Source organism: Aquila chrysaetos, chromosome 12 (genome assembly GCF_900496995.4).
Source record: "Aquila chrysaetos chrysaetos chromosome 12, bAquChr1.4, whole genome shotgun sequence".
Taxonomy (NCBI): Eukaryota; Metazoa; Chordata; class Aves; order Accipitriformes; family Accipitridae; genus Aquila; species Aquila chrysaetos.
Genome location: NC_044015.1, coordinates 30,345,630 through 30,363,757, shown reverse-complemented (window position 1 = coordinate 30,363,757; position 18,128 = coordinate 30,345,630). Strand labels below are relative to the sequence as shown.

The 18,128-nt window shown below is 54.2% G+C and overlaps 1 protein-coding gene across 21 annotated transcripts in view; it reads right to left on the bottom strand.

Moving 5' to 3' along the window:
- SZT2 (SZT2 subunit of KICSTOR complex) overlaps positions 1–18,128 on the bottom strand; it is a 60,786-nt gene that overhangs the window by 15,488 nt on the left and 27,170 nt on the right. For 14 of the 21 annotated variants that reach the window (XR_005933635.1, XR_005933636.1, XM_041127566.1 and 11 more), the window contains 32 exons: positions 17,394–17,598; positions 17,064–17,176; positions 16,348–16,606; positions 14,754–14,919; positions 14,579–14,671; positions 14,314–14,395; positions 13,894–14,175; positions 13,391–13,529; positions 13,017–13,133; positions 12,836–12,899; positions 12,276–12,461; positions 11,867–12,205; positions 11,537–11,726; positions 11,081–11,155; positions 10,733–10,871; positions 10,377–10,497; positions 10,002–10,131; positions 9,734–9,886; positions 9,518–9,620; positions 9,024–9,141; positions 8,682–8,793; positions 8,108–8,226; positions 7,535–7,699; positions 6,830–6,914; positions 6,207–6,257; positions 3,036–3,224; positions 2,715–2,912; positions 2,183–2,352; positions 1,831–1,997; positions 1,292–1,389; positions 271–403; positions 29–156 (listed from right to left, as the gene is read on the bottom strand). Coding sequence is in view for 19 of the 21 variants with exons in the window: in XM_041127566.1 (XP_040983500.1) it covers positions 29–156; positions 271–403; positions 1,292–1,389; positions 1,831–1,997; positions 2,183–2,352; positions 2,715–2,912; positions 3,036–3,224; positions 6,207–6,257; positions 6,830–6,914; positions 7,535–7,699; positions 8,108–8,226; positions 8,682–8,793; positions 9,024–9,141; positions 9,518–9,620; positions 9,734–9,886; positions 10,002–10,131; positions 10,377–10,497; positions 10,733–10,871; positions 11,081–11,155; positions 11,537–11,726; positions 11,867–12,205; positions 12,276–12,461; positions 12,836–12,899; positions 13,017–13,133; positions 13,391–13,529; positions 13,894–14,175; positions 14,314–14,395; positions 14,579–14,671; positions 14,754–14,919; positions 16,348–16,606; positions 17,064–17,176; positions 17,394–17,598 (4,689 nt within the window). In the remaining 2 variants the exon portion in view is untranslated. The remainder of the gene's footprint in view (positions 1–28; positions 157–270; positions 404–1,291; positions 1,390–1,830; positions 1,998–2,182; positions 2,353–2,714; positions 2,913–3,035; positions 3,225–6,206; positions 6,258–6,829; positions 6,915–7,534; positions 7,700–8,107; positions 8,227–8,681; positions 8,794–9,023; positions 9,142–9,517; positions 9,621–9,733; positions 9,887–10,001; positions 10,132–10,376; positions 10,498–10,732; positions 10,872–11,080; positions 11,156–11,536; positions 11,727–11,866; positions 12,206–12,275; positions 12,462–12,835; positions 12,900–13,016; positions 13,134–13,390; positions 13,530–13,893; positions 14,176–14,313; positions 14,396–14,578; positions 14,672–14,753; positions 14,920–16,347; positions 16,607–17,063; positions 17,177–17,393; positions 17,599–18,128) is intronic. The other 7 variants (XM_030031941.2, XM_041127563.1, XM_041127569.1 and 4 more) reach the window with 3 other exon arrangements.

Below are 18,128 nucleotides of genomic sequence, written 5' to 3'. Positions count from 1 at the left end.
GTGCCATGGACCCTGGCCAGGCACTCACCCTGTTCTGTGCTGCAACGCCACTGCTGGAAGTTGCGTCCCAGCAGGATGAAGTGTCTGACGGCTGCAGGGCGAGGGCTGGCGCTCTGGCCAGGCTTATAGGGCAGGAAGGCAGTGCCCTGATGGTAGCTGCAAAGAAGAGCACCAAAGGTGGCTGACAAGTAGAGCCATGGAAGTAGAGGCTGGCACAGCTGATTGGCATTTGCTGGTGCCAAACAGCCCCCTGCGAACAGCATAACTCACCAGATCTGCTCAAACACCTTAACAGTGGTGTCGCTCGCCAGGGCAGTGACCAGGCTCACCACTTCCACCAGGATGGAGGACAGGAGGAAACGAGACACAATCTCCACTGAGCACTGCTGCACCGAAGGGCACCCTGCACGGAAGAAGTACTACTGTAGGAGAAGGTGCCAAGCTGCCCCAGAGCCAAGCCCTGTCTACCTGGGCAGTGGGGAGGGCTAAGGGAGCCCCATTGCAGGCATGCTGCCCAGAGCAGGCCAAGTTCCTGCCTTGCCAGGGACAGAGGTAGGCAGAGCCGGAGAACAAGGACTTTATATGGAGGAGGAGAAGACAAAGGCTGAACAAAAAACTGGTTTCAGGCTCTGGCCGGAAGCAGGGCCTGGACCAAACTGCCTGCATGCCCTGAGCACAGCACTTTATTCCCCCACCTATTCCTTGCTCCCTAGCCTACTCCTTACCAGAGAACAACTCTACCTGGCCAGCAGGAGGTGCAAGAGGATGAAGAAACACTGAACTGAGAGGTATCCAGAAAGCAGCAACAGGGCAACCGCGCAGACCCAAATCCCACCATATGAAGGGCATCCCTCCTTGCTGCCTGCCTCCTCCTCTTGCTCCCTGCAAGACTGAGGGTCTCCCATGCAACTTCACAGCTCCAGAGTGTGTCACAGAGGCTCAGATTCTCCCTGCTACATCTGGGAGCTTTATCATTACTGTAGCTGCCATTGGAGTTCAGTCTTTCCAATGCAGTTGCAGCCAAGTCCAGCAAGCCCTAGACTTGCAGCATGGCAGATACAACCGCAGGCCTTAGCAGGTTTGTTCAGATGCACACAGACACATGCTGGGACTCCTGTCACAGCTTTGCAATGCTGATGCTGGCCCTTAAGACTGAGGGGACTCTGATGAGGTTTGGGGGCAGAGTGTGTAACTAGCTAGAGATCAGCAAGGGATGAAGGCAGATGGCTTGGTGTCATATGAGGACTTGTCCTTGCAGCTCCAGGGAGGAGCTGGGGCCTGAAACACATACCCAGGTGGTTCATGAATGCCATCCACTGCTGGCAAGTTTGATTGAAGAGCGGGTGCATGGTACCTACATCCCCTTCTTCCAACTGGCAGGCTCGGCGCCTAGGAAGAGGAAAGGGAAGCAATTGTACCAGATCAAAGTCAACAGCAATGAAGGCACAAATGTGCAATGGTCTCTCCCCACCCAGCTTCAGAGCAGAGCCCGGCGAGCCCCCTTTTTGGGTTGTTACAGCCCTTGAGCTTGGTCCCTCTGGGTCAGCAGACATAGGGGTGTCAGGTGCTGTGCAGGGCCCCACAATGCAGGGGAGGGATCTCTGGCAGGGAGATCTACCAGTGCTCCCAGCAGCGCTGCAGCAATAAGGATTGAGGTTTTTTGTGTGGAAGGCAGCTCCCCTAACTGGCTGTGTAAGGAAGAAACTGCCAGGAAAGGCGATGTGGTCGAGGGCTAAGGTGCAGATAGAGCCAGCAGGATGTCAGGCTGCGGAGCACTGTGCAGCAGAGGGGAACAACACCCTGGCTGCCCGGCCTGCAGGCTGTGCTTGCCTCTGTGCCTGTTCCAGTTCAGCTGTGGCTGTGGCCCGATCCTGGCTCAGATGCTGCTTGACGCTCTCAGTCTTGTGCCGCCGCCTCGTGCGAGCCTCTTCTGGCCTCTCCAGCACAATGTCATCAGTAGTCTTGGGGCTGCCCAGCTCCGAGGACTCTGCCTTGCTCTAGGGAGAAGGGGGTAAGTTAATGCTGTGCACATGCACAGCCCAGCTAGCACCCTGATCTCAAAGTCCCCGCTACCAGCCTGGCCTCCCAACCCCAGCCAGGTGCCTCCTCTTAATTCCTCCTGGCCTGACACATCATCAGGACTTACAGGCCCCGCTCCCCACTGGTCCCTCAGCAACATTACCAGCATGTCCCAGAAGCTGCGGCGTCCAAGCTTGCTTGTGGGTGTCACTGGCTCCCCGGAGCTGGACGAAGGGGCAGAGGTGAAGTGCAAGGGTGGAGGACAGCTCCTGCCAGCCCCCCCAGTGGCCAGGGCCAGGCCCTTGGTCTCTGACATGGTCCTCCTTAGGCCTCCTGTGGAGACAGAGCGAATCAGACTCTCCAGAGCTTCCCACTGCAACACTGCTGGTGTCCCCGTGTACCCCACTGTGGCTGGCCAGAGCCAAGCTGGAGAGAAGGGAGAGAGCCCTCAGCAACACCCAGCAAAGTAGATTCAGTCTTGGGGAGCAGATAGACCTTTACATACCTCTTCCAGCCCCAATTCGTATAATGATTCTTCCCTGAGACATCACACAGCACAGCTTGCAGAGGGGAGAGTGACTTCCTCGCAGCCCCCTCAGCCCCAGTCCCCCCAGCAGAGCCAAGCTCCCACAGGCCAAGCGGGAGGAGCAAGGCTGGCTGGGGGCTTGGAATGGCCGTCCTGGTCGGGCTCTCACCTGCAGAGCTCAGCTCCTCCAGGTCTGCAGCACCCAGGGGGCTGGTGGCCTCCACACAGAGTGGGGCCGGCAGCACGAGGAACTCCATGACAGCGTCGCAAAGAGCATGGCGCAGGGCCCCACGCAGCTTCTCCGACAGCTGCAGCAGGCTGATGTTGCCCTTCTCCCAGATATCCAGGCGCACCAGCATGCGGGGCTCTGCAGGGAAAGGGCAGTCCTGCATGGCTCTGCACCCCCACCGTTGCCAGCCCTCCCTCCTAGGCGCCCCAGGGGATGTGGAGGCAGCAAGGAATCGGCAACTTGTGGTATGTTTCACTCTACCTGAATGCAGGGTGCTGGTCTCCGGCTGGTGCCTGCTGACTGCGGTGAGTCTTTCGAAGTCGGCATCCTGCAGCAGGCCCATGATGGGTGAGGAGGAAGGCAGCTTCAGAGGGTCAGGCCTCTCCCCATGGGGCAGTGAGGTGGGGCTGCCGTGCTCATCCACGAACGTCAGTGCAATGCACGCGATTCCTGCCGGGGAGAGCCCGAGACAGCCTCTGTCAGCCCCTGCACCTCTACAAGCCCTGCCTAGAGCCTGCCACCCCGCACCTGGGACCGTCATGTCACCACTTGGGTTGCACAGTGCCACGTGGCAGGCAGGGCCCACAGGAGGGGATGCAGCCAGGGGAGCAGAGGCTAGCTGTGCCTGTGGGGAGCCAGGGTAAGAAGCATGGTGTTTGGCACAGGGTGTCCCCATCACCCCGAGTCTCTCTCTTGCAGTGCCACAGCAGCTTTTCCCTTGCCCTGCAGGAGCTTCCTGGGTTGTCCAGCCCCATATGCAAGGGGAAAGTATCTCCATTTGCCCCAGGAGGGCCTTTATGCAGAGAGATCCAGGATGGGGCTCACCATCCCTATCCTCTTAAGGGACAGAATACAGAGCCCAGATACTCTCCAGCAGCCCTCTCCAGGCTCTGAAGGACCTCAAGTCCCTGCAGAGGAAGACTGTATACATGACACCCTGTTGCAGATTACACTCACAGCACCCTCCTCACTGTACGCCCATACAACATCAGGTACCTTCCCCATGCACTCCAACGAGCAGGACTGGGAACAAAGCAGGTTGACACCTAGTATTAGCCTGGAGTTGATGCAGAGTAAAATTCAGGCCCTGCCTGTAGCCTCTCTACACTGAGCCCTACATGTGCATAACGGGACAGTTCAGAGATGCAGAGTAGCAGCATGGTGCTTGCTTCAGAGCCCACATGCTGCATGCCCTGGGCCACACAGAAGGAGAAGCCCTGCTACGGACCAGACCAGAAACAGGAGCTCAATCCCCACAGCCCAGCTCGATAGCCAGGACACCAGGGAAGCAGCACCACAGATGCAGCTATGAGGTCCAAACCCCACACTGTAACCCTAGATGCTCCCACTCCCTTTCAAAGCCCCTTGACCAACTAACCCAGCACTCAGGTGACTGGATGGCAAAGCTGCCCCAACACTGCCAAAGGGTGATGTGTCCAGATGCAAACAACCTCAGCCCCACGGCATTTCTGAGCCCATACTCAGTTCCTCTCCATCCCAGCAAGGGTGGGAGTGACACCAGACTCCACTGCCACAGAGCAACCAAACTGTACCCAACTGGATCCACAGCACTGTGTGGAAGACTGGTGCCCTCCCTGTGCTGAGACAAATCCGGTACCAGCAGACTGTGCCCAGGGCTAATCAGCAGCACAACCACCCAGTCTCCATCATTCCTAATGAAGCGTAAGCTCTGCAGCAACCTTTCCTCCAAGACACCCCAGATGCAAGGGAGAGGGCACTGGGATGGAAAGAGCTGCTTCCAAAGGAGAGAGGTAGGCATTCAAGTCAGAGGGCAGCTCACTTGCACTCACACTGAGGAAAGGAAACTCTACACCTATGAGCACCCCTCCACTTGAAGAAAAGTACAGGAGCAGCCTTGTCTCAGAGGTGCTCTGCAACAGCCTCCATCATCTCTCCCTGAGACAGGCACAGGAACAACCCTTTACGCAGCAAACAATGGGGAAGCTCGTAATTTCCTAAATATCAAAGGTAGAGGGGACCAGGACTTTACCCAGCCTCATCCCCCTTCAGAGCAGGGCAGTGAGCCTCACACAGGGGCTCTCCCACCTCACACAGCCTCTCGCTGCAGCCCAGCAGCTCTCTGGGATGTGGGTGTCGATACAGAGGTATCGGGAGCAGCAAATTGGCCCCATGTGACAGTGAATATGAGCTCTACCAAGCAGACTTACTTTCTTTAAACAAGTAAAGGGCACAAACTCCTCATCTGTCTGGCTTGACAGTCAGCCCCAGGCCCACCAAAATGACAGTGGATGCTCATGCAGTAATTGTAGACCAAGATGTAGTCACTCCTTCTCCTCCTGGATAAATTACCACACTGAGTGCCTTCAGCCTCCCCCTCTCTGGCATGTTTCCCTATCACATCCATTCCTGTACCTCTGCTCTGCTTCAGTCTATCTGAGGACATGAGAACAACCAAGCACAATGTCCCACGTCCTCCTCATGCTGGGACACATGCTCCAGAGAGGGAGCACCCACAGCAGTGGTCTCAAGCAGGCCAGGTCAGCAGCTGCAGGAGCAGACTCCTCGTTTGCAGGTGCTCCCCAAGACAGAGCTGATTTGCCAAGCAAGTGCCAAGCACTCGGCACCCTGCAGCCAGCTCAGTCTCTTGGGGCAGAGATGATGGCTGCCGCTGCCCCTGCCCCACCAGCAGAAAGGCTCGCCTCCTCGCTGCAGGGAACAAGGCTCCCAATCTTGTTACAGGAGCACAGGGAAGCTGAAACGCAACCACTAAATCACAGGTAAGAAACTCAAGACCTGAGCTCTGGGGCTATAGGAAGAGGTAAGTTAGCAGAGCTGCCAAGGACCTTACTGCCTGGTGCAATGGAGTTTGGCTACATAGTCATCCATCGCACTCTGTGGAAAGGTGGGGGGCTAGGGAGCTGTTACCTCCCATCTGTGAGGGACTCTGAGCTCCCTCTGACCCAGGCTCCCTGAAATACAAAGTACACATCTAGTGGTGCCCAGCCACTCTAGCCCCTTGGTATGCAAGGGAACCCCCCACCCCAAGACACAGCCACTGGGAGAGTGATGATGCTACACCCTGGAGTGTGAAACCACAGCTGAAACATCATGACTCCCGTCTTCCTCAGGGAGGAGATGCCTGTTTGGACCTGTGGGAAAAAAGAGTGCAGGATTTTGGAGTTCACTGCTTACAAGCTAAGAGGGCAGCACATGGACCCTCAGCAGCTGGGGACTGCAGAGCTGCCATCTCAGAGCAGCAGGTTCTGTTTGCTCATTTATCCAGCCAGCAAGAAAGAGGAGGCTCAGCTAAATGGACACACACAGACAAACACACAGAGGAGTCAGAGCTCAAGCCACGACACAAGGAAAACAAGAACAGCAGGGACCAGAGGGGCCAGGGAGCTGCACAGGAAGGGGAACCGGAGTAATACTCGGAGCCACAGGAGCTACCTTGGAAGTGGGAGAGTGGAAAGAGGTGCTGCACAAGGTCCGACATGGTACCTACATAACAGAAGAACATTCAGACGGTGCACAAGGGGCACAAGACACACGATGGCCAGGTGATAGACCACATGGCCTGGACAAAACATGACATGACAGCCTGCTGCAGGATGGGCCCTATGCAATCCCTTCTCCAACAGTCCAGAGAAAAGTGCAAGGACATTGTCCCCACAGCCCGTGCTCAGTTACTTGCAGCATCCAGCTACCCCTTTGAAGCAAGGCTCCTGAAACAACTGTCCCTGCTCCCACCTCCAGCCCCACTGAGCCTCTGTACCCCACACTTACTGAAGTCTCACTGTGTCTCTCCCCACAGCTACTGTGACCTAGAGCTGCTTCCTACAGCAACAGGCCAAGCTTAGCAAGTTGCTCTGCGAGAGGCCTTAGCTTGCTCCACCACACGTGCAAGGGTGTGCAGTCCCACAAGCAGACACCCTGCCCACCTCCCAGCCACTGGAGAAACACACTACCCCAGCACCGGGCCTCCTCAGTCACTCAGAGCTCTCCAACATGGGAAGCAGCTTCCCAACACACAGCCCCATGCCCTGGTTTCAGGCGAGAGTTGACCATGATACCTTTTCCACCAGTGCCTTGGCCACCCGGCTTGTTGTACAGATAGAGATCCTGGTCAGGGATGCTCCCACCGTGGTTGAAGTAGTGCTAAGGAGAGCAAGGAAGAATAGTGACAGAGATTAGAGACCTTGCCTTAACTGGAAGCAGAGGCCCATGTGCGTGCAGAGCTCATCTCCACACCTGTAGCAAACAATCCAGACCTACTTAAAACACTCGCCAGCACAGCCTTCACCACTGTTGGGCTGAAGGAACTCCCTACAGCTCTATGCAGTTATATGGCACTACACATCTGGCCTCACCCTTTACCCTTGCTATGGCCATACTGAGCGGGTGGGTAGCTGCTCCCAAACTTTTATTAATTCTGATGCTTCAGTCCTTAGATCTGAAGGAGCTATGCAAGGACCCAAGTTCAGCTTTGCAAGGGCGTCTTCTCCCATACTCCTGGGAGATGATTGTGGGCATGAGCTTTGCGATTGCTGCTTTTTGCACAGCAAGTGACTGATTGTGTGAAAGCAAGGCCTGTCTAGGCCAAACAGGAACTGCTCACAGTCCTGTGAAACTCCTCCAGGCTTCAGCATTTAGTGTCAGTTCCTCCCTAACACTACATGGCAGAGCAGGGAACATGGTGATTGAGCTGCCCCAAGAAATGTCCCCAGCAGCAGGTAGAAGCTGGGCAGACTGCTGTCCCAACTCATAGCCCTCCTCACCTTGAAGTGGTGCTCCACGTTGCTGTCTGTGTACTTCGGGGTGTGCAGGAAGATGAGCAGGTTCTGGCGCAGATAGTAGGCTACCGCATGCAGCCAAGGCAGGGCGGAGGGTGGCAGTGCGAACTGCAGGACCTCTGTGGGCGGCGTTCCAGGGGGCTGGATAAACTGCAGAGAGGCGGCTTTAAAACTCAGCTGAGACTAGCAGGATGCCCTGGGGCTCTGATAATGATCCAAATTACGCCAGCTGGCTATGTGAAGGGAGAGTATGGTGGGCAGAATCCAGGCCCATAGGCATCATCCTGAGAGACATCTGGGCAGATATTCCAGGGGTATTCACAGGGAGGCCCTGCCGTGCTGCAAACCCCAGCAAAGTGGATCTGGCACCTACCCTGGCACCCACACAGTATACTCTGGTGAATGCTAGCCTGAGCAAGCACTGGAGCAGGGACTGGGATGCAGCAAACTACCCTGGCCTTCCCTGCCCTGGGGCAAGAGGGGCTGAGACAGGTCAAAAAGTAGGAAAGTGTTATGGGCTCTGGGACGAGCGGAACAGATAGCCAGCCAGTGAGGTACCTCCACATCTGCTGGGGTCAGCTTGCAGTTCCGCACCAGCATCACAGTGATGATATCCAGGGTGGCCTCATCCAGGCGTCTGCGCAGCACTTTCACCAGCTCATCTGTGATCTCAGGCCCTGACAAGTAAGCAGAGGTACAAGCAGCTTTTTCACCCCATCCAGTAAGAATGACTACAGCCACCCCTCCCTGCCTGTTCAGGATGTACCAGCCTCACACTCACTTCCCAAAGGGAACATGTCTTTCCCCACCATCAATTTCTTCAGGCATCTTTTTCTACCCATTCACGATCACAAAAGACTGCTGGTACAGCAGGCAAAGACAAATGCACTCCTGCATAAGGAAAGTTGGCACAAGCCACCCGGTCTGCAGGAGGTTTCACTGTGGGCCATGGATCCTTTCCTCACATTCCCATCCAGACAGAACAGTGAGCAGCTCTGGGCTCAGGAAGAGCAGCTTGCTCAGGAGGGAGATACCTTCTCTGCTCTTCAAGCAAAGAGGGCAGGGAGCAGAGCTCCATTCCCCTGCTTTGCATCAGCACAGTCCATCTGCTGCCAGATGCTGTAACACTTACCTGCTGGGGCAACACCATGGACCATCAGCTGGATGTGCCTGTCTACCTGTCCCACAGGGCGGGCAGAGTCCACACTACGGCATGAGGCTGTGTCCAGAGAGGAACGAGAACCCTGGAGAAGCAAAGACAGCCACACAGAAGCAGTTTCAATGTGAATTCTAAATCCATCATTGTCCCTGGCTGTCAGCAAGGTCAGGCAGAACCCACCCACTGCTGTCCCACTCCACACATCTACAATGTAAGTTTTATCCTACATAAAATCCAAGTTGCTGGAACTACTGAGTTCCCTCACTCCTGTGACCAAGAGCATCCATATCCACTCCCAGAAAACAGCAGACTCACCGTTAGATCCTCAGTGTAAATGGGCTCTTGGCTGCGTGTCAGTGCCAGCGAGCGAGATGCTGGACTAAGGATGCTCTCTGCTTCCCACACCTTCCCACTGTAGGTGGTTTCAGTTAATCTGATTAGAGGAGAAAGACATGTCAGCCTCTGACAGCATCATACCTCCACAGAAGATCCACATCTTTCTTGCTCTCCCCTGTGCACTTTCTGGGGATTAGTCCTTACGATATGGAGCTTGTGGAAAAATTGCTCTCTGGCTCCCTCAAAAAAAAAAAAATCATCCTTGTCCCTCCCATGTAAAGGCTTAGTGCAGGGAGAGCAGGAGGTGCCTGACTTGATGTGACTCTGACTTATGAGAACTCAGATATTTGCTGCTTGCGTCACAGCGGGGTCCCTGAGGCTGGGCAGACACTTTCTGCCCCAAGGAACTCTCAGTCTGGTGTAATGCACATAGCAGGGCAGGGTCAGGCCAACAAGTCATGCTGGCTTCTTACCGGAGGTAGAAAACAGATTTAGTGGCACGTTCCTGGTAGACAAACATATTCTTCCTGTTCACCACAGAGAAGGCGTTGAGCACCGAGCGAAGCGCCTGGATAGCTGTGGGCAATGTGGGATGTTAGCTATCCCACATACCCTTCTCTGGTGTGCCAATCCAGCCAGAAGCCAGACTCTGGACATGCAAAATGACAGGGAACCTGGGCTGTACGCACCTCGCGAGACCCCCATGTTGGGGCCCATCTTGAGGCGTGAATGCACATGGATGAGTGTGCTCCACACAACATCACAAGCAAAGTGCCCTGGCATGAACTGCATGGTGGCAGCCAGGTAGTCCCGGGGCTGGTAGCTCTCCTCTACAGAGTAATCTACAAAGAGCACAGGACATAGCTGGGGCCATAGCATGGAAGTCACCATCTTTTTAGTCACTCATGGGCAGGCAGTAGCACTGCTGCTGAGGAATGGCCAAAGGAGTATTCATACCGTCTGTGGGCATGACGCGCTGCCTGTATGAAGTATAGGGCGTTTCACTCTTCCAGATGTCCTCCTCACTTTCTGCCACCAGTAATGAGTTGCATATGTGGCTGTCATGCAGATCCTGCAGCAGCAAGCGCTGTGAAGGATGAGAAAAGATTGGTTCTGTTGCTTTCACAGCCAACAGAAGACAGCAAGGAGAAGGGCTTAGGGCCAGACTGAGTCCCTTTTCCTTTGACCCTCAAGCTGTGACTCCACCAGCTGAACTGGCTCCCCTGACCCTCCTCTGAGCTGGGCCCAGACCAGACAACCTCCACAGGTCCCTTCTTATCTAAGCCATCTCATGACTGGCAGCTCTGTCCCTGCCCTCTGCAGACTTGTTACCTGATTGACAACTCTGCAGATTTCACTGATCTTCTTCACCACCACCTGGTTCAGACTCTGGCACTCCCCTGGCTGCTCCTCTTCTGTCTCTGCTGATGCTGCCTTCTCCACACTCAGGCTGCTTTACAGGGAAGGGGAGAGAGGGGTCAGCAGGGCACCTGGACAGCACCTGTCCCTCTGTGCTGGGAGCAGGAACACAGTGGGGAAGGATGGCAGATTTCCCCTCATGGAGCACCAGTCTAGTCCTGCAGCTCTCCACAGACACTGGGCAGGAGGGAGATCCTGTCCAGAGATGGGTGAGTGGCAATAAGGTCCTGGTACAGAGAAGCAGCGGACAGACAGGGGACCCTCCTTACCGTGTGTGGTAAAAGACCTCCACTCGGTCCTGCTGGATTTTTATGATGAGCCAGAAATCCGGCATGAGGGGACACCTGGGTTCCTGGTCACTCATTAGTGCCTCCTCATACTCCGAGTCACTGCTTCCCCCATCGTAACCTGCAATGTATCCTCACTTCAGTCCCAGGCCTGGCAAGCCAGCCTCCTCCCCAGGCACAGCAGGCTCTGAGAGATCAGAGCCACTGACAAACCCTGTCCTCAGGGGTCACCCCAACCCAGCCACACAGTCCCCCCCCACCCCTGCACCACTATGTCACTGCCAGCGTCTCACTGCACACTGTCGGTCACTCCTGCCCCAGCAGACTCACCCAGGTGGTCGGAGTCCATGCTGCCCTGGCTTGACACGAGGCTTTGCACACGGCTGGGACGCTGCTTGCTGGAGCCTGCAAAGAGAAGAGGGGTTTGATCATGAAAGCACTTGCTAGGCCCCTTCACACGTTCCATGTGCTGAAGAAACATTACACCACAGGACAACAAGGCAGGGCTGGGGAATGGGGCTCTTGCAGCCATTACTGGAGTCACAGGAACTTCATGTCATTAGGGATATCAGTGCAGCAGCACAGCCTAGTACCCTGGGTACTGTTAAGCAGTGAATTGCCAGCACCCTAGCAAGGAAGAGACCAACAGTCCTGGGTACCAATTCTGGTGTTTAGGGACTGGAACAGGAGTAGCAGTCATATTTTGTATGCCACAGCCAGAACTGGGCTCTTCCCTTGAAAGTTCCCAAGGCTGAGGTACACCCTGCCCACATTTGCAGCTCCTACCTTCCCTGCCCTGCGTTACGGAGTCAGCCAGGCTTGCTGCAGATGGTGTCACCAATGGTGATTTCTCACTGTTGCCCTTTTCGGAGGATGAGGATGGCAGTGACTGTATGGTTGTCTCTGGAGCTGCCTCCTCCAGGGAGTCATGGCCAGGTGCTCTGCTCTGGTCAAGGCTCAGCGCTTCTCCTGGGACCTGCACACAAGCCAAGGTTGCAAAAATGACCAGAAAAACAGGCATCGAAAAAAGTCCCATCATCCTCCTGCAACCTTCTACCTTCTGTAACCAGAGTGTCCTGCACCTTCCCACCAACAGACCACCTCAGTGTCTCTCACCTCATCCTGGCTGTGGCTGCCCCCACCTACGGGGTTTCCTGTGTCTGGCACAATGCGTGTCTCGCTCTCCGGCCACCCCCAGAGACCCCGGGCTTCTTCTGGGAGGACACAGCTTGCATGGTGTAGCTCAGAGCCCTCTGCCTCTGCTTCACTGCTCCCCTCCTGGCCTGCCTGGCCCAGGGCTGTCCTGGTACCCCCTCCAGATGGCTGCTGCAAGCAGGGTGTCCCCGAAAGGTTTGGAGCTGCCCGCCTGGAGTGCAGGCGGCTGATGGAGATGTAGTGGTAGTCACTGCCTTCTGCATTAAGCATGTAGCCTGGCAGAGCCATTCTTCTGAACTCCTGCAATAGAGGGAAGAATAAGCATCCTGCTAGCTGACTGTATGATGCTGCCTCAGGGCTTTCTCTTTACCTCCTTGAACTTCTCCAGAGAGTGCTCAGGTCCAAAGACAAACTGGAGTAGCACCACCTCACTGTGGCAGCTGGGCCGTCCCTTGGAGTTATAGATGTGGGTGGCCACCCGGTGCAGGATGGATGTGCTGATGACCTGCGAGTGGCGCAGTGCAGACACAATCTCATCATCCAAGAGCCAGCGAATCTGAGCAGAGCAAGGACGCAGAGAAAGACCTAGGTGACCTGCATTTGCAAGGCTGTCCCAATTCTGATCCAAGTCCCAACAGGATGGTCCCTCTCATCACCTACATCTCTCGTCTCCTTCTGAATGTACCCAAGAAAAGGCCTTTGGAAGAGAGCTCTACCTGTCCCACCCCAACTGCAGTAAGAACTTTGTCAGGGTAGTCCCACACTTTTGGGGAACACAAGGCCAATGGTCTGTGTGACACCAGCAAGGCCTGATAGTTCAGTTGACAGAGGTTGCAGCTTGGAGCAGGCTAGGAAGTGTGGAATAGCAGTTGTGTGCTGTGGACATTTGCTCCAGCTGGAAGCAAGAAGAAGTAGACAAGGCTGGCTTACCTCATTCATAGTGGCTTCAATAGCCTGCCTGTGCACTCCAGGGAGGTTGGAAAGTGCAGGGTGCCTAGGATAGAGGAGAAGAAGAATCAATGAGTCATTCTCATTCACGCAGCCACCACAGTGCAGCTCCTAGGCAGCAAAAGGAACCCATGAGGGGCTTGCTACACCTGCAGTGCCATACCTCTCATCTCCTGTGGACGGGAGCCGTTCCAAGTTGTGCATGATATCTTCATCTGAGCGGAAAGAGGACGGCTGCCCTGGAGAGCGTGTGAAGGACACACTACTCTCCGAGGTGCATCTGTCACAGGAGAGAGACAGCAGGCTGAGCAACAGTTTTTGAGCCAGAGAAGATAAACAGACACAGGCTCCACAGAAGGGAAAAGGGATCTCTAGAGAAGGTGAGCCTGTCTTGGAAAAATTTTATTTTTCTTAGGGCTGTGGCAGGCTCTCTGAGAAGGAGAATCCCGAGTCTCAGCACATAGAGAGGAGCCGAGACTGGCTGGCTGAAAAGGGCAGGCAGAGGGTGGGCGAATGACTGGGCCTCTTTCCACCTACCTGTTGTGGAGAATGTCTGCGTTCACAACTTCTATCTCCAGGGGCAGTGTCAGCACAAAGATGTCCAGGGTCACACAGAGGTCCCCCAAGTCAATGGTGTTCAAGCCTTGGCAGCTTTCCAGGCAGCCCAGAACTTCCCCTGAGGAGAGATCACAGACGAAGGGAATCAAGCAACAAACAGCTCTGCTTACACACACACACACACAGGTGGCAAGTACAGAGACTGCAAGAGGTGGCTGTCCCACACACTTGGACAGGCTCAAGAAGGCCACCATCCTCCATGATCCTTTCAACCTTCCATGACCAATCCCACAGCAAGTGGGAAACCTGGTGAAAAAGCCCTTGTCTGATGCTGGGAGACCTTGGGGGCTCCATACAGGGAGGGCTGGTCCAGAGGAACTGATGTTTATGACACAGCATGTTTGTTCCAGGCACTGCTCGCCCAACAGGCACCTGACAGAAGCCCTACTGCCCTTTAACCTCACAGAAAGGCTTGCTCTTACCTAGACAGGTTGGCAGGGACTGCACGGGCATGGAGCTGTGCTGGCTACGCAGCTTCACTGAGCAGGTAAGGTGCACAAAGAGCGGGGGCATCTCCTGCTCCAGGAACTCCTGCTCATTGAGTGAGTCCCCTCCCAGAACGCTGAAGGAGTCATCATCCTGGTTCACTGTGTTGGAGTCCGAGAGGGAATCTGTGTCTGGGAACTCGTGTTCCAGCTTCTCACGGTACTCCACCTCCAGCTCTGGGTCACTCTCTGTGGCAATGCAGCACCCAGACACAGTCCCTGTGGATACAGGTTCCCTGTTCGCAAACCAGGCCCATGTCCCCAGAGACCCCACCAGACACAGCCAAGCTCTGAAAGGCATCACCACAGTGAGACTACAGACATTTTCTTCTCCAGGACAGAGCAAGCAAATTTTACCTTCTTCAGCTGCCAGTTCTGCCTCTGATCCCTCCATGTCCTCACTGCCTTTCCTGTCTGCCTGATCCCGAGATGCCTCTTCCTGAGATGGAGAGAGGAAGGGCAGATACTAGAACCCTGCCAAGCAGTGAAGCAGGCTGTTGATGGGCCCCCCAGGGGCTCAGTCTACCCATGGGTCTGCCAGCCCCAAATCCAGATCTGACACCAAGCAAACCTACTTCCCTCCACAAGGACTAAGTGCCTGCCAGGGCAGCACTATGCCTACCTCTTTCTTGGCTGATGGTGGGCAATAAAAGAAATAGTGAGGATTTGATGGCACCGGCTTGAAATGTAAACTTCCAATTTCCAGGAATTTTTCCTAAAAGAGAAATCCCAAACGTGAAGCAGACATTCCACTCTACCCTCCTGCAGAAGCCAAGCTGAGCTTCCACATTCCTCACCTGGATAATTTTATGCAAGTCAGGGTGCGCCTGGCAGGGCTGTCCAATTTCCAACAGTGAGAGGGGAAACTCTGAACAGCAGCTGGTGCCCGTACTGCTCTTTGGCTCCTCTGTGGGGCTAGCAACATTATGGGAGTCCTGCTCACTGTAATCCTCCATTTCCGCACTGAGAGGATTGTGGACAGGTCAGACAGGCACATCAAGAAATGAGAGTAGTTATATGTATCACCTACCCTGCAAGCATCTGATCTCACAGTTCCCCACACCTCATCTGTGTAAACACAATGTGACTTACACAGCCCCCACCCCTACAGCCCCAGAAACCCTCTTGCTACCCACTAACCCAGATAAGCGCTCAGGCTGTCTGAAGCCAGGCCAGAGGTAGTTTAATCATGCTGATCCTGTGGCCAGGTACTATACACCATGCTACACACCCTCCCTGGGAAAGAGAGACACATGGCTGAGTATAGGGACAGACCTGGAGCAATTTGAACTACCAACACCCAGTCCCAGCACCTCACAGCAAATACCACCATGCCAGCACCCCTAGTGTCTTGGCAGCACAGAGCAGAGCGCAAAGCTCAGGCCCAAAGCTCACGCAGCAGCTCCATGACAGAATCAGTCCCTAAAACTCAAAAAAGGCAATCTGGGGAGTGGGATGTTGTTGGTCAAAGTACTCCCCAGGTACTCAAATTAGTAATACAGATGGCAGATCTGGGTGCAATGTGTCACAAGCTGTACATCCTTCAGTAAAGTTTATACAATCTTCATTGGGATAGACAATTATAAACCAAAAAAGTCCCCTCAGTTATCCTCTGGGAAAGTAGCACTTGAAGTCATCATCTGACTTTCCAAACACTGAGTGTTTTTCAAAACCACAGCCTCATCTCAATGACTTACACTATAAGAAGAAATAGGATTGGGGATTCCCGACAAATGCTAGTGAATTCACATAAAGGAACTGAGGATAGTCAAGTGCAAACAGAGGACAAAGGACCTAAAGAGCATGTTTCTTCAACAGACACTAAGGCACAGTAAAGTACTTTTCCCCCTCAAGTTTCCAGAGGCAACAGAAACCTCATAAATACCCTAAAGAATAGAAGGACAGAAGTTTAGCATCAAGCATATTCTAATTCTGCCTTGATATTTGTCTTGTGAATTTTTTTCCAGTTTTAATTAAAAATAATAATACTTTATTCATTAGGCAAAGATAACAAACCTGTAATTTTCACCAGAGTCAACAGCAAACTCAAATAAGTCAAGCAGCAGGAGATGCATAATTTTTCCAGAAACAACAGGTCTGAGAGTTACTTGCAGACAAACTGCCCTCCAGCTCAGGCCAGATGGGACAGTAATGAGCTAAGACTACAAGAGAAAGCAAAAGGATGGATGTCACCAGAGATGATAAAAAAAGAGAAGGTCCTGGTGGACACCATACCGGGTGGGTATCCCACTGGAAATACCTGTTCTTACATGTGGCTCTGTTAGACCCTGCCATACAACATTCCTTCTAGCAGGCAGTAGAAGATGCTTGAAGAAAGATCTGTCCTGGCCCAATGCTAAGAACAGAAGCAAGACCGAGGTGGGCCCCTACCTTGATTCAGAGACCAAGACACCCCGTTCCCTAGAGCTCTGCTCCTCTTCTTGCTCTATGCTGCCCACTTGGAAGCTGGCTGTCTTGGAGTGCGTACGGAAATGTTGGTGGCTCTCTCTAAATGAGCGGACATGGCTGCACACCGTCAGCAAGAAGTTGGTGATGTCAATCTCTTGGAGCAGCTCCTCACAGTAGTCCATGGCTGTAAGTAGGTCCTGGGAGCTGATGCTGTGTGACTGCTGAAGGCTCTTGAACAGCCCTACAGATCAAACACAGTGCTTGAGCACCCCACCGCAAGGATGCAAGGCCATGGGAGTCAGGCAGGAGCCACATAAAGATTTTCACCAAGTCCCAACACAGAGGTGCAGTCAGCACAGGTGCTGGGAGACAAGACTTAGCTAGGATGCCTAATGCTACATGTTAGCCTGGGCTTGTGTCACACCAGAGCGCCCTAGGGATCTGCCACCCTGAAGGTGAGAGGAAAAATCAAAGAAGGGACCCCCTCCACAGGTCCAGGAACAGCCTGTGCAAGGCACATAGGGAATGCGCAAAAGCATCTTTAAATCCCTCCTGGTTGCAGATCAGTCCCACAGCTCCTCCCCTTGCTCAGTGTAAGATCACAAGAAAAATGAGACATTGCTCGCTCTCTTAAAAGAAGATCCAGGGTCCAGTCCCAACCCTCACCCTACCTCAGCTCCCATCGAGCTGCTCCTCACCTTTCACATAGCACTGGTGGGAGTGCTCCTGAAGCAGTGTGCAGTAACTCACCAACTCCTTATGCTTGTGGTCTAACCAAGCAGCAGTAGGAGGACGTTCCAGAGACTGGGACCTGGAAAAGAGGAGCCACAGCCTTCAGCACCAATGAAGCACATTTTAGACTATAAACGGCTCTGGCACCAGTAAAGCAGGGCCGTAGGGCATGCACAGGCAGTGGCTGCTATAAGGCAGAGAGGCCAAGCCAAGAGAATACGGCAGGGCTACAGCCAGCGTCTTGTCAAGGAAGCTCCTCTGTTTCCTGTCTAGGACTCAAGTATGGTTGGCATTACCTGAAAAAGATGTCCCGGGGAGGACGGTGTACCCGTGGGCTGACAAGCTGCTCTCGTAACAGCTCCAAAGAGCAGCTGTAGATGTAAATGGGGCAGCGAAATCGGCGGCACTCGCCTAGCTCAGATTGCGAGTTCTGGCGACAGAAGGAGATGTGTACATCTCTCCGTGAGGGGCCACCCTGTTCTCCAGGGTCATGGCTCACTTCTGCAAAAGAAACAATCCTGAGATAAAAGCCTTCGATGGGCTCCTCCTCCCTGGTCTGGGAGGTCACAGCAGCACCCACAGGTAGGTATTGGTTTTACAAGCTTCACATCCCTCAAACCTCAGGGGCCATTCTCTTCACCCAGCACCCAACCACTCAGCCCAGTGCTTTGGCCACACTGATCCCCTTCTTGGGCAGCCATAACTGTTCACCACTACCACCTTCTGCAGCAGCACAACCCTCCGTCCTCATTGCAGGCCTGGCTGGCTGCATCAGGGGCTATGCAATCAAATCCTATATACCTCAAGACCTGCACCCTTCTCCCTAAGACAATGTGCTGCTGGTAGTGCCAGTCTGGATCACGACACAAGAGTCACTGACTCTCCAGTGCAGCCCAGTACTGACATTCCTAGGATCTTCTATCTACCTGCAACCTTCTTGCCCACAGGGAGCCAGCCTTGGGCCACAGACACGCAGCTCACATTACACTCCCTTACCGCTCCATGAACATCATGAAAGCTGGCTGAGGCTT